At 50.2% G+C, this 14,827-nt stretch overlaps 1 protein-coding gene across 1 annotated transcript; it reads right to left on the reverse strand.

Moving 5' to 3' along the window:
- Positions 1–2,066: 2,066 nt before the first annotated feature.
- Guca1b (guanylate cyclase activator 1B) lies at positions 2,067–8,103 on the reverse strand. Its single transcript, XM_051204635.1, has 4 exons — positions 7,897–8,103; positions 5,257–5,406; positions 3,201–3,321; positions 2,067–2,205 (listed from the first exon to the last, which is right to left on the reverse strand). Exons 1-4 carry the CDS (start codon positions 8,101–8,103, stop codon positions 2,078–2,080), a joined length of 606 nt encoding a protein of 201 aa, XP_051060592.1. The 3' UTR covers positions 2,067–2,077.
- Between the last annotated feature and the right edge of the window lie 6,724 nt (positions 8,104–14,827).

Below are 14,827 nucleotides of genomic sequence, written 5' to 3' on the forward strand. Positions count from 1 at the left end.
GTCTCCGCCTGAGGCTTCTGCATGCTGAGGATTGCCCTGGTGTGGTGCCTGATGTGGTTGTTTTGTTCTTGTTTAACATTACATAGAATGTCCTGAACTAACTCAGAGGCTCGGCTTGTTTCTTTGGGTGAACAGTGCCAGTGGAGGGGCCGTAGCATCAAAGCCCAGCCAGAGCACGGTCCCTGGTCCCTCCTTCCGCTGGCATCTCTCCGTTCTGACGGTCCTCTCTTGCCCCTCACATCTTCTTGCCCAGCTTCCCTGCTGTATTTCCAAGGACACGTCCTTCGGATGTGGAAGTTCTGAGAGAGTTCCTGGAACTCTGATGGGATACGGGCATCTGTTGACACAGCTTCCGGCGGTCACGCCCTGCCCTGACCCTGCAGCCGCTTGCGTGGCTTCAAGTGATGAACAAACATTTATTGAGCATCTACTGTCTGTCAGTGTTAGATGAGGCATCCTCCAGCCTGCATGATTTGAGGGAGCAAACCTCTTTTCCCAGCTGGGTTACTATTCATATTTTCCATGGACCGTTTTCATCTAAGTGATTTCTAAAGGAACCTTTATGGCAACATCCTACAAAATACCAAACCCCAAGTGCCTGAGACTGCTCAGCAGTGAGAGCTCTAGCAGAGGACCCAGCTCTCACATGGCAGCTTGCAAGCATCTGTAACTCCAGTCCCAGGGGACTGGACACCCTTTTCTGGCCTCTGTGGACAACACACACAGTGCACAGACATATTGCAGGCAAAGCACCCATGCACATAAAATAGAAATAAAGAGTAAAAGAACAAAACACACCTCAAGTTCAATCTGGGGGCACAGTGGTGCACACCTGTGACACCAGCACACAAGGTGCTGAGGCAGGGGGATTGCCACGGGTCTCAAGCTAACATGGGCCTCCAAAACCTTGAAAGCAAATAACCCCTCCCAGGAACAAGAAACAACAAAAACCGGGGCATATTGGCTCACACTTATAATCTGGAGTCTGGCTAGCTCGGGCTATAGAGTGAGCTACAGGCTAGCCTGAGCTACAACTTGAGGCCTTTCTTAAATAAGCAAAGAAACTTCCACTCAAGGTCAATAAGTTAGTTTATTTTAACATAAGAACATGTCTGCTCAAGGTAAAGCCAATAATCCATCAGGTTCCACAGGGAGTCACTAAGAGTGACACTGGTCCCATTTCCTGTCCTCCGAGGTGCCTTCCCCAGCTGCACAGGGCAGAGGAAGGCAGGGAGGTTAACCAGGGAAGCCCCCTGGAAGTCTAGCTTCTATGTGGCATGAAAGACATTTACATGATAATCTAGAAACTGTCTCCTCAGCCTGCAGGAGGTTAGGGGTCCAACAGCAGGGGGAGGGCAAAGTCTGGCCTGAAACACCAAAGCACAGGCACCTGGTCCTCCCCAGAGGTGAAGAGAAGGTGTCTCCATCCTTAACGAGGCATGTGGGCTTATGGCAGGAAATGGCTAACCCTGGAGTGGGGCGAGGAGGAGAAACTGGAGAGCATCACTGAACAGAGCACACACACGCACACGCGCGCGCGCGCGCACACACACACACACACACACACACACACAAGCTCAGTGGGCCTCCAGTTGCTGGAAGATCACCGTGGTAACTGTGTGCTGCCTTCCCCTTTCGTCAACCCTGGTGAGGACACCCTGGGGGAGGAGGCTGCTCAGGGTAGGTGGGCCTGGACCATGATCTTTCTCCATCTTAATTCTGCTTCCTTCCAGTCTTTGCCTCCCATCCCATCCCCAGCTGCTCACTTCCAGCGAGAACAATGAAAGATCAGAGTGAGCCCCACGTCTCCCAGTCAAAGCCCAGCCCTTCCAGGGGCAGCCGAGGAGTGTAGAGGAGTTCTCGACAACACTGGTAAATCCTGAGGAGGGACGAACCCCAGGGGGCTTCTTCAGACCCAGCAGCCATTGCTCATCCCCTTGCTGCCCAGCTCTGGGGTGGGGTGAGGGGTCAGGAAGTCCACACCAAGCAAGAGTGGGCCTGAGACTCCTGCTACTTTGAAACCCTGGGGACTCTGGAGGCGCAGAGGGGAGTGTGGGCTCCTGCATGGTCCCCGGGCTCAAAACATGGCACTTCTCCGCCTTTGCTGGGTGATCCAGCCGCCAGGGCTGACATCCATCTGTAGCATCTTCATTACCCACTTGTCTCGACGGGCTCCTTCAACAAACTCGGTCAGAGACAGCTGGCCTGAGCGAGAGTGGGAGACGTGGTCACAAGGGGAGAGAAGCTCGGCCTGGGTGTATGGGGAGGGTCCCTCCTGGTCTGGGGCCTCATCTCTACAAACCGGACCGAAGCCTGATTCTAATCCTGTGGACCAAAGCCTGATTCTAATTCTGTAGCTTGTCAATTCTGAGTCCATAGGAGCCTCTTGCAACTCACAAGCTGTGTGTGTGTGTGTGTGTGTGTGTGTGTGTGTGTGTGTGTGTGTGCACGCGCGCACGCTCAAGCTCAAGCATGTATATGAAAGCCGAAGGACAATTTCTATGTCATTCCTCAGGCACCAACTACTTTCTTTTCTTCCTTTTTTTTTTTCTTTTTTGAGACAGGGTATCACTGTGTAGCCCTGGCTGGCTTGGAATTTACTATGGAGACCAACTTGGCCTTGAATTCACAGAGCTCCTCCTTCCTCTGCCTCCCACACCTTTAATTATTATCAGGCACACACACACACAGTGTGGGGGTGGGGGGGACATACATGCTCAACACAGTGTGAGTGTGAAGCTTAAGGGACAACCTTCAGTGTTTGCTTCTCTCCTTCAACCAGGGATTTAATTCAGGCCATCAGGCTTGGTGACAAGTGCCTTTATTCACAGAATCATCTCTCTGGTACCTTTTTCTCTTCTAAAAAATATATTTGGGTCTGGAGAGATGGCTCAGTGGTTAAGAGCACCGGCTTCTTTTACAGAGGACCCAGGTTCAGTTCCCAGCACCCACATGGTGGCTCACAATTGTCTGTAACTCCAGTTTCAGGGGGTTCAACACTCTTTGGGTGGGCATTGCATGTATATGTTACACAGACATACATGCAGGCAAAATACATAAAACAAAATTAGTTGTTTTTATTTTCTTGCTTAGCCTTGTTTATCAGGCACTCTCAGGGAAGGTGCAGCCTACAAATGTGTGCTGAGGTGTTTGTGGTGCCTTTGGTATTTCGTGTGGTCCCTCCCCCAGGTCTCTCTTACCGTCTCCATTCTCATCCACCAGGAGGAAGATCCTGTCCACCACCTCCTCAGGGGTGAGCAGCTGGCCCTGCTGCTCCAGGTCCAGCTCCGCTCGGCAGGCTTTCTTCAGCTTGTAAATCGCCTGCCAGAGAGAAAGCGAGGCTCCTCTGACAGACCCTCAGGGACCCGTGTCCATTAGTGCCACCTCCCTGGCCCTGGCCTCCAGGCTGAGCATCCTGGTATCTCCTGGCCCAGATATCCTGGCTACTCTTCGTTTATTTGACGCTAACCAGAGTCATCAGGGAAGAGGGAAGCACCTCAGGCAGGCACTTCAGCATTTTCTTGACTAATAACGGATGTAGGAGGGCCCGGCACTCTGTGGGTGCAGCCCTTTAAGAATGAAAGACTGGCTGGGTGGGGGTGGCAGGGGCGCACGCCTTTAATCTCTCTCAGCAGAGGTGGAGTGGATCTCTGTGAATTCAAGACCAGCCTGGTCTACAAAGTGAGTTCCAGGGCAGCCAGGGCTGTTATACAGAGAAACTCTGTCTCAACGCCCCCTCCCCCCAAGAAAAAGATAAAAAAAGAAAGAAAAAGAAATGACTGTCTTAAAACAAACAAACAGTGGGTATAAAGGGATGGCTCAATGGTTGAGAACACTGGCTGCTTTTCCCGAGGACCTGGGCTGAACTGTCAGTACCTACATGACAGCTAGCAACCCTCTGTCACTCCAGTTCTAGGGGATCTAACCCCTCCTCTGGCTCCTGAGGGCACAGCACACAAGTGGTATACCACTGTACATGCAGGAAAAACATCCATACACATAAAGCAGTAAAACATAAATTGCTTCAGAATATAACCATAAACACATACCGCACATGCCCCCACCCCACAAAAAGAAACCTTTTTTTTTTTTTTTTTATGAGACAGGGTTTCTCTGTGTTCTGGAACTCACTCTGTAGATCAGGCTGGCCTCAAACTCACAGAGATCTGCCTGCCTCTGTCTCCTGGGTGCTGGGATTAAAGGTGTGCGCCACCACCACCTGGCCCAATTCTGATTTTTATTGACTTGTTTTTTATGTTCATTGATTGATTGGACTGGGAGATGTCTAGATTTGTTATGCACACTTCCATGTAAATGAGCTGTTTTCTAGAGCCAAGCAGATCAAAAGGACTCAGACAGAATGGATGGCTTCACCCTTTGATGGACACAAAACCTAAGTAGGCTGTGACATGTAGAGTATGGAAGCTCAGGAGACGAGATCTCTAGAACGGTTAGAAGGGTCTCTCTGACGGGTGTCGCTTGGCCTGGCTACTTCCTGGCTGCCATGGTGTGAGGGCCCTCCCCCCTCACATGCTCCAGTCACACGGTATTCTGCCCATGGGGACCCACAAAGGAATGGCAGAGTGAACCCTCTGGGTCATGAAACAAACCTGTCCTTCCTGTTTTAAATTCCTCCCACAAATACAGTCAAAGCTGTGAGAATTTTGACTCAACTTTGTTCTCTTGTGCATTTGGTTTTTTTGTTTATTTGTTTGTTTTTTCCTTTTGTGACAGAATCTCACTTTAGCCAAAGCTGGCATGGAATTCATCATATAGGGTGCTCTGGCTTTGAACTCTTGATCTTCATGCTTAAACTCATGTGTGCTGAGATTGTGGCATCTGCTTTGTCTTCTACCTTATTCGTTTCTTGTTTTCAATTTCTTTGGCTTTCATGGTACTCCTTTTAATGTCTGTAGGTGACTTCTCAGATTCTTGTTTTCTTTTCTCAAATTGAAGTTTGCTGTTGTTATTAGTACTGTGTATGTGTGTACTGGTGTGTGTGTTAGAGGGGGTGTCCTGTATGCATGAGCACATGGGTACTATGGCGGGCAGGAGGAGGTCAGAGAAAACTTACTCTACCATGTAAATCCCAGGGGTTAAGCCTCAACCAAACAGCCGGGCCACCTTGATGGTCCCCATAACACATTGTGAGTGACTCCATCACTCCTAACTCAGGGCCAGGTGGCTCCCTGCTAGCAGGTCACCAGCCTCCAGAAGTGACAAGTGGGCAGGGCACGCTCACAGGCGGATACTGACCTCCACAATGTCCAGCAGCTCCAGGCGGTCGATGCAGCCATTGCGGTCCTTGTCATAGATCTTGAAGGTCCACTTAAGCTTGTGCTCCAGGGTGCCCCTCAGCACTAGATTCAGTGCCGCCACGTACTCCAGGAAGTCAATGGTGTTGTCCTGCATTGAGTGTGGGCAGAGTTGAGGCCCTGGGTCCCAGTCTCACCTCCCCAGGGAGCACGTGTGAGTTCAGCGCTCCCTGCAACCCAAGAGGCTGCTGTGCATTGTGCGTGCTGTTCCTTACCCCGGGACACTGCTCACTCTCTGCCTCACCCTCCCATGTAGATGGGATGGCAAGCCCATGCCACGGGGTCTAGAGAATTGTTGTTCATCATTTGTCCAGAATTTTCTGTTCTTATAATATCATCTCTCAACACAATTCAGGTCCCACAATGACCCCATGCTTTATGAGGCACATTCTGGCGTAGCTCCTTCCTGGTATGGCCTCCACCCCTGTGAGGTCATAGAAACTCTGGGACCATTTGTGGGACACCTCTGGCTGGGGTTAATCTCATCTATGCACAGGTCAGCAGCCATTACACACTGCAGTCTGAGACGGATGGATACACCCGTCACTCAGCACAGGCTGGAGGCACCTAGAGATTATCTGCCCTGGCTCTCCCTGGCTTGTGCACTGGTCCTACAGCTGTTATACAGGAACTTCAAACTGGGGCCAGTCTAAACGGTTCAGCCTTGAAAGGTCAGCAAGCAAACTAAAGGAATCCTGACTAACAAAAGAGACATCTCGGCTGTCCCTTGCATTTTTCTGTAAGATTTATTTATTTGTGTATTTATCTGTTTGTTTTCACGTATGAATGTTTTGCCTGCATGTATGCATGCATACCATGTGTGTGCATGGAGGTCAGAAGAAGGCACTGGATCACATGGAACTGGAATTACGGATGGTTGTGAGCCACCATGCGGATGCTGGTAATCAAATCTGGGTCCACTGAACTTTGAGCCATCTCCCCAGCCCCATCTTCCCTTTTCAAACCTCCATCCCAAGCTACTCTCAAGAGTGGTGCTGCAAGGGGCAGCAGGGGCGGAGGGAGAAGGCTGAGGCAGGGGGATCTCAAGTTTTAGGCCAGACTGGGCTACATAGTAAGACCCTGTCTCAAAACAGAAGGGCTGGAGAGACTGCATGGTTCGGCTCCCAGCACTCGAGGGCAGCTCACAACCATCTACAACTCCATTTCTAGGGAATCAGATGCCCTCTGACCTCCAAGGGCACCAGGCACACAGTGCACTACATATGCACACGTGCAGACAAAACACTCATATACATAAAGTAAAACCAATCTAAAAATAGCAATAAAACTCCCAGTCCTCTAAGCAGAAACACTGGACCAGGAGTTAAGACAGCCAAGTGAGTCCTTGACCCTGGGCAAATGGGCTCCCTTTCTTGGGCTTGATGTGTCTGTCTGTGGAGTCAGCGCTGGCCTCACCCTAGGATGCCTCCAGAGCTGAACAGAGCATACCCGCCATGCCCAGCCACCAGTGTGCCATCTCTAACCCCAGTTTTCCCATCATTCAATTTAATTCAGACAAAAAACTACCCCCCTTCCTGGCGAGGCTCCTACAGCCCTGAGGAGAAGAGGAGGGGGTGGACCTTCGAGGTCTGAAGCCAGCCCACCCTGTGACCTCAAGTGGCAGAAGATCTTCTGCAGGGACACTTTCTTCAGATTACCTGTGTACTCCCTCATGTCAGGGACTTAAAATAGGCTAGTCCACACTGCCAATCCCAGGGGCACTCAGGAGGCCAAGGCAGGTGGAGCTCTGTGAGTTCCTGGCCAGCCTGGTCTGCAGAGTGAATTCCAGGCTGGCTCAGACTAGATAGTGAAACCCTGTCTTAAACAAAAACCCCAAATCAAAACAATACAACACAACAAAAAAGACCTCAGGACAAGCAGATAACCTTTAGAAATAGTCTTTTTTTCATCTAATTTTTAAAAAGTATTTTTATCTTATGTACATTGGCATTTTGCCTCATGCATGTCTGTGTGAGTGTTGAACTGGAGTTATAGACAGTTTTGAGCTGTCATGTGGGTGCTGGGTATTGGAAGAGCAGTCAGTGCTCTTACTGAGCTGTCTCTCCAGCCCTGAATTAAAACACATGCTTGAAGCAAAGCTAGAGCCTCAGAGAATTTAATACAGCTTTTATGTCCTAGGGTTAAGAGAGAGAAAGACACTTGGGAAGAAATAAGAGATACTAAGAATGTGGTTCTGGGCTTCTCGAAGGACGGTAGCATTGGATTAAATTAAGATTGTCTGTGCTAAGATAGCTTTGGGACAACTCAGTCCCTTGAATTTAGAGCAAGAGGGGCTCTACGGGCTTTGAAAGACCATGTCCCTTTGCTGCAGTTCCTTGGCCCAAAATGCACAGAGAAGTCCCAGGCTTTGGTTCTCAGAAAGAGGATTAGAGAGCCAGGGAGAGGAAGAGGAGAAGGGAGGGATGATGGGACAGAGAGGAGCTGGGGGAGATGGCGAGACAGACAGAGCAAGCAGCATGGAGAGGAAAGCAGGAGAGTAGACCTGACCCTGAGGGGCTCAGGACAGGAAGGGCACTGGTCTTAGTGGTAGTGGTCGCAGGTGCCCTACAGGGCTCCTTACCCCATTCTTGTCGAAGGCACGGAACATGCCCTCCACGTACTGGGTGGCCTCCTCATTGCCGGTGACCTTGAAGAAGCGCTTGAACTCGTGCATGAAGAGCGTCCCACTGGGACACTCCACCACAAACTTCTTGTACCATTCCTGCAGTTCCGCCACGTCCATCTCCCCGGCAGCCTCCGCCTCCTCCCAGCTGAACTGCTGCCCCATCCTGGCTTTTTAAACGCCAGGGAGCCAGGTCCTGTGCCTTCAAGGCTTCGGCTGCCCCTGCCGCCTCCGGGAAGCTGGGCTTGACTGGTAGTGAAGGGATCTCCAGAAGTGGGGCAGCCCAGGTCAGCTTAGCTGCGTAAGACCGCTAGAATATTCCCGAGTGTCTGACCTCCATATGGCTAAGCTTCCTCAGCCTCGCCCCTCCCAGGTCTGCTGAGAGGCTTCAGACTGTGAGCAGGAGAGGCCTGGGGGCTTTCTTGGTTCCCTCGCAGACCATGCCTGAGTGTTGAGTTTTTCATTTTCCAGTTTAAATGCTTCGCCCCAGTCATCAACCAAACCCTGAAGCAAATTCTCTGAGTCTCTCCCAGACACTAAGACCAACAGGAGTGGAGGCTAAAGTATCTTCAAGTATCTTATCTTCAAGGCCACACGAACCTGCTTTAGAAGCAGTTACAGATTAGTTATGTTGATCAAGTATATATTCATTATATATTGAATCAATTACATATTCAGTGTGTACAACTATAATCCCAGTACTGGAGAGGCCGGGGATCTGGAGTACAAAGCCACTCTGGGCTACCCTGTTGATGCAGGAAGCCCCCCTCCATGTCAGTAACAAAACAAATTCTATATCTATGTTATCATTTATATTTTATTTATTTATTTTTGATTTTTCAAGACAGGGTTTCTCTGTGTATCTTTGTAAACCAGGCTGGCCTCAAACTCACAGAGATCCGCCTGCCTCTGCCTCCCGAGTGCTGGGATTAAAGGGGACTGCCATTACCACCTATGTTATTTTTATTTTTTTGAGACAGGTTGTCACATTGTAGCTCTGGCTGCCCTGAAACTCATTATGTAGACCAGAATGATTCACAGAGATCTACCTACTTCTGCCTCAACTGCTGGGATTAAAGGTGTAGACCACCATGCTTGGCTGGGTTTTATTTTTATCTTATGTGAACAAGTGTTTGCTTGTACATATGCAAGTATGTGTATCACATGCAGGCAGCATTTCATAGAGGCCAGAGGGGTTGGTTCCCTTAGATCTGGAGTTATATTCATTGTGAGCCACACATTGGATGCTGGGAACTAAATCTGGGTCCTCTGAAAAAGCAACAAGTGTTTTTAATCATTAAGCCATCTCTCCAACCCTTGTGCTTTTTTTATTTTTAAAAGATTTATTTTCCTTATTTTAGAATTGTGCGTTGACGCACATGCATGGTGGGGGTGTATGTGCTCATGTGAGTGCAGTGCCCATGAAGGCCACAAGAGGGTGTCAGATCCCATGGAGCTGGAGTTACAGGCAGTTGAGAGCCACTCAACATGGGTGCCGGTGTTTGAACTCAGGTCCTCTGCAAGGTCAGAATAACCACTTGAGCCACCCCTCCAGCCTGCCCACCAGACCTTTTTTTTTTTTTAAACAGGGTGTAGTAATACACACTTGTGATCCCACAGTCCAAGAGAGGCTCATTTTGTAATTGCTGAGGATGTGCCTGACCTCATCTCTCAGCGACCTTTGTCACCTGACACCACAGCTTCTTTGACTTACCATTCAGTCCCAATGTAGGAACTCTATCTCCATTGTCACCGTGTCACCGACTAGTGACGGTTTCTCCTACCTCCCACATTCCTCTGGGCCTGAGGCTGGTGTTCTCTTTATGCCCACTGTGGTCTTCCAATGGCCCCCTTTCTCCCTCAGACTGTCTGTCCCAAGGCTGGAGTAGGTGGCTCAGCAGTTACAAGTCCCTCCTTCTCTTCCAGAGAGAATGAGTTTGGTTCTCAATACCCACACCGAGTGTTCACAGCTGCCTGTGATTCCAGTTTTAGAGGATCCACCGCCCTCTTCTGGCCTATGCAGGTAACTGTACCCACATGGTGCACATACAGACCAGCATGTGCACATAAATGAAAATAAAGCATTTTAAATGTCTGTGCCTTTGAGACCATGTCCTGCTCTGTTTTACTCTTCCTTGTTACTGTCCTTCAACAGTAATGTCACTTCTTGTCCCCAGGCAGCGTTGCCATGATTCCAACAGCCAAGCTGTCGACTGACCACCCATCCAGACTAGCTCACAGGTCCTTGGCCTCCTTGGTTGTCTTTTGCTTATTTAGCTAATTAATTTACGTTGTGTGCCTGTGAGTACAGGCACACGTGTGGAGGTCAGAGGCCATTCCAGGAGTCTGCTGTCTCCTTCTACCTTGCTGAGTCAGGGTTTTCCTTGTTTCTGTTGCTCTGCTTCCTGTCTCTCTCCTGCCTGCATCTCTCTGTGGGTTCCGGGGACCGACCTCAGACCATCAGGTCTGCGCAACCAGCACTTTTGCGACTGAGCTGTCTTCCTGCTCTTTACCCCTTGACCATAAAGAACACCTCCACCTCCCCCATCTCTTGTGGGCCAAACAGCAGCGGCCTCTGGGAATTTGTCATGTACGGGATTTCTCAGGCGTCCACTCCTATCTGACTCAGGCACCTCGGGGTGGGGCCCGGCACTGGTCCAGAAAGCGCTGCAGGGCTCCCAAACACGCCGCCGGAGTTTAAATCACTTGCCCGCACCAGTTTCTCGGCTGTCTTTGAGGCTCAGTTCTCTCGTTGGTATCTCTTCCCCTTCCAGTTCGTTTACTCTAACTCCATTGCTCCAGAGATTTATCTGCCGGATGACACTCGCCGCCTGCCCATCCAGCGACTTTTTTCCCTCTGTCCTCGCTCATGACCCGGCTCAGCACTCTCATAGTTTACCGCCTGGAACTTTGACCTCCCCATCTAATCCTCACATGGCTGGGTCGGTCCCCACAGAAGCTGACTCCTGCCTACGCACTAACCCCTGGCCTGCGCCTGGCTGTCACCCTGTACATGCTTCACCGATGACGTCACACTCCCTCAGAGTGACTGAGTGCAGTGCAGCCTGCCCTCAGGCCCTGCACTCATCCCCAGAGACCCTAACCCCTGCCTGAGGTTGGTGTGTCTGGGGACAGGGAGATGGAAGAGAACGGAGCTGGAGCGTACAAGGCTCCACAGTGTGAACGGGAAGCTGTAGGACGCTTGAAGCAGTAGGTGGGACTCATTCTTCAGAACACGCTGCCCTGAGAGTTGGGAGTGGTGGCTCATGCCATAATCTCAGCCCTTAGGAGGCTTAGGCATGAGGGTTGGGGGTTCTGGGCCAGCCTAGGCTATATAGCAAGGCTTTGCCTCAAAGGCAAAAGACATTAACGGGTTGGAGAGGCGGCTCAGTGGTTAAGAGCACTGGCTGCTCTTCCAGAGGACCCTGGTTCAGTCCCTGACACCCACATGGTGGCTCATGTCCACCCATGATTCCAGTTCCAGGGGCTCCAACACTCTCTTCTGGCAAACACTATACACATGAGAGATAAACCTTCAGAAATTAATTATAAGAAGAAGCAACTTGTATGTGGACCTGTGGGCACAGACACATAATCCCAGCCACTTAGGAGGCAGGTACAGAAAAGTGCATGCTCAAGGCCTTAGTGAGACTCTTGTATGAGAGAGAGTAAGTTAGCAGGTCTGGCTCAGTGGTAGGCACTTCCCTAGCAGTATGAAGCATGTGTGAAGCATGTGTGAAGCCCTGGGTTCTGTCCCCAGTATCCAGGGGGAAGGGAAAAGAAAAAGAAATTTTATGAATGAAGCACAACTTGACGCAGTCTGGCCAAGGGATCTCAAGTTGGTTGGGTGTCCGTGCCCTGCCCTATAAACACCACTGAGCTACTGAGGTGTAAATACATCACTTTAAAGAGGATTAAGACTCCATAGCAGAGAGGGCTAAAGGGAGTAACAATAGTAAGGATTTGGAGAGGGCAGGGCTAAGCATGGAGCAGGGATTTGCAGAGAACCCTGGGGACTGCAGACAACCAGCTGCACGTGCGCACACGGAGTGACAGTGACCCGTGCTGAAACCCTGCTATCGTTCCCACACGACAGAGCCCGCCTTGCCGAGCCCCAACACTGGGCTGTCCCCTCTCTGCTGGCCTGTGCCAGCAGTGGGTCCACCAGAACCCTCGGGTATCTGCTCCCTTCGCATCCCTTATCTATTCCTCAAGACCCCTCCCCCAGCCAGGCTTTAGACGTGAAAAATCAACTGCGAAAAAGGGAACTGGAAATGAGGTTGGAGTATACTGAAACGAACAGACATTTGAGTCCTTCAAATCCTTTTTAAAAATAAAACGAATTTTACATGTGAGTGTGTGTGTATACAAGCATGGCACACGCCACTGCACCTGTGTGGAGGTGACAGGGGGTTTGGGGAGTTAGTGTTTCCTTTTCACCATGGGGCTCCAGGGATCGAATCCCGTTACCTGCCGACCCATCTTGCTGGCCCAGTAGAGTAGGGGTTTTCTTATTGTTTTTAAGACCCGGTCTTACCCTGTAGCTGAAGCTCTGTGTGTGTACATGTATGGAGGTCGGAGGACAACCTTCTCAGTTCTCTCTCCTTTCGCCATGCCATTACCGGGAACCAAACTCAAGCTGTCAGCTGATATCTTGATTCTCTCTCTCTGTGTCTTGTCTCTCCCTCCCTTCCTTCTTTTTTCTTTTTCTGTCTCCCTGGCTGTCCTGGAACTCGCTCTGTAGACCAGGCTGGCCTTGAACTCACAGAGATCCGCCTGCCTCTGCCTCCCGAGTGCTGGGATTAAGGCGTGCGCCGCCACGCTTGGCTACAGCATCTCCTTTTGGACAGGTTTTGCTGCAGCTCAGGCTGCAGTCCTATTGCCTCAGCCTCTTCAGTGCTGGGTCACGGGTGTGAATCACACGCTTGGCTCGTAGCTCCTTTAGATCCTGCATTGTCCGTCACTCACTGGACTTAAGCCAGGGTCATCTTTCAACTGAGTGACTGAGGGGCACAGCTCTGTTGTAAAGGGTTAATGTCAGCACCTGCTTTATTGTTACTGAAAATCAGAGGCCGTGTGATTACAACAGCCGCCTGGGAGAGACTGGGCATGGCAGTGTCTATAATGGGCATGTCACATGTGTCCCATCTTCCAGCCATGCTCAAAGCTGGTCCCTTTCCCTGTCTTCTGGGTGCCACACCACTGCCCCAGTGGCGCCTCTAACCAGCTAAGGCTACTTAGTGAATGCCCATGAACCCAGCAGCTGCTGTGTAGACCAGGTAGGTAGTTCCCTGCATCCCACGCGAGAGTAAACTCAGGCTGTGGTGGGGTTAAGCACCGTGTGGGCGCTTACATGTTGAGTCCATTTGACTTCAAAGTCCACATTTCTCTACCAGGCTCCTATTAGTGGAGGACCGCTAATAACTAATAAATAGAGCAAATGGTCAGCCGACAAAGGGGCTCAGGTAGCTGCTTCATGCTTTTATCTGAGGCTTTTATCTTGTGCTATGCAGGTCCATACCTGTGGAGGCCAGAGTAGAAGCAGGATGTGTCTCAGTTGCTCTCCATGTTTCTCCCATTTTCTTGAGTGCACACTTGTACGTACGTGAGCACTTGTGTATGAGTGTGGCCAACAAGGGTGTGCATATATGTGAAGGCCAGAGGTTCACATGGGAAGTCATCTGAAATGATCTGCCTTACTCATTGGGAATGGTGTCTCTCAGAGCTCACTTGACCGTTTTTCTCCAGGCAGCTTGTTGGGGGATCTGGTTACAGGAGAGTTGCCATGCAAACTGCTATCTATATGAGCTCTGCTGCTTTCATGGTAAGCACTTAGCCACTGAGCATCTCTCCAGCCCCTCTACCTTATTGTTGAGACAGGCTCATAGTGAGCATGGAACCTGCCCATTCAGCTAGATTGGCTGGCAGCGAGCCCCAGGGACCCTCCTGTCTCCATTTCCCTGGTGCTGGGATTCCAGGAAGGCACCATGCCGGCGTCTTGATGTGGGTTCTGGGGATTGCTGTGAGCTGTTTCTTTTTCTTAGAGTGATATTTTAAAAGTTCATTTTTACTTGTTGTGTTTGGGCATGTATAGGCATAGGTCAGAGGACTTCCGGGGGGCGGTTCTCTCCTTCCGGGCAGGTTCTGGGGTTTGTAACAGTCTTACCCAGTCCACACCTTACCGGCTCAAGACCTGATTGTATAGGACTGAAAACAACTGGAAATGGATGCATACCCACTGCAGTGTTTGTGAAGATTGCTCTTTGGTGGCAAGCATTTGTCCAATCATGTTTTTATTGTTTATAAAAGAAAAAGCCCCCGGACCTTGGTCTTACGTGTGGGTCTGGATTTCTTTTTACTACATCTTTTGGATACAAGTGTGTCAGATTGCTGCTCTGCTAGCACTAATCTCTCCTGCCTGAGCAGCTAGCTCCTAATCCTGAGGCTGACTCCTGGGGTAAGTACACTTCAGGCTTGCTTTGTGAAGGATAGCCAACACCTGAGCAAAGGTACCAAAAGCCAAAAAGCACAGTTTCAGCCCAGTGTAGTCTTGCCTCACTCCGGGCATCGCAGGCAATTGAATCTCACAGCTAAGTAGGCAGGGCACCTGCCAAACCCTGCACATCTTCCAGCAACTGAAGGGACTTACTTGGGCCTAACAGTACTTCCAAGCCACTGGTTCTATTTAGTCATTGGTACATTGCTACACATATATTCAGGCTGACCGCCTCCTCCAGGCAGCACATGCTAGGCTGCAGAGAACGCCAGACTTCTAACCACTCAGCAGTCAGTTAACCACGGGTTGTTTTGGCAACTTCAAAATAAAAATGGGTATGAAAGCTGTATCACTCATTTTCTAGTGAATGAACAAATTAACATTTATAATTAG

Source organism: Phodopus roborovskii, unplaced genomic scaffold (assembly GCF_943737965.1).
Source record: "Phodopus roborovskii unplaced genomic scaffold, PHOROB, whole genome shotgun sequence".
Classification (NCBI taxonomy): domain Eukaryota; kingdom Metazoa; phylum Chordata; class Mammalia; order Rodentia; family Cricetidae; genus Phodopus; species Phodopus roborovskii.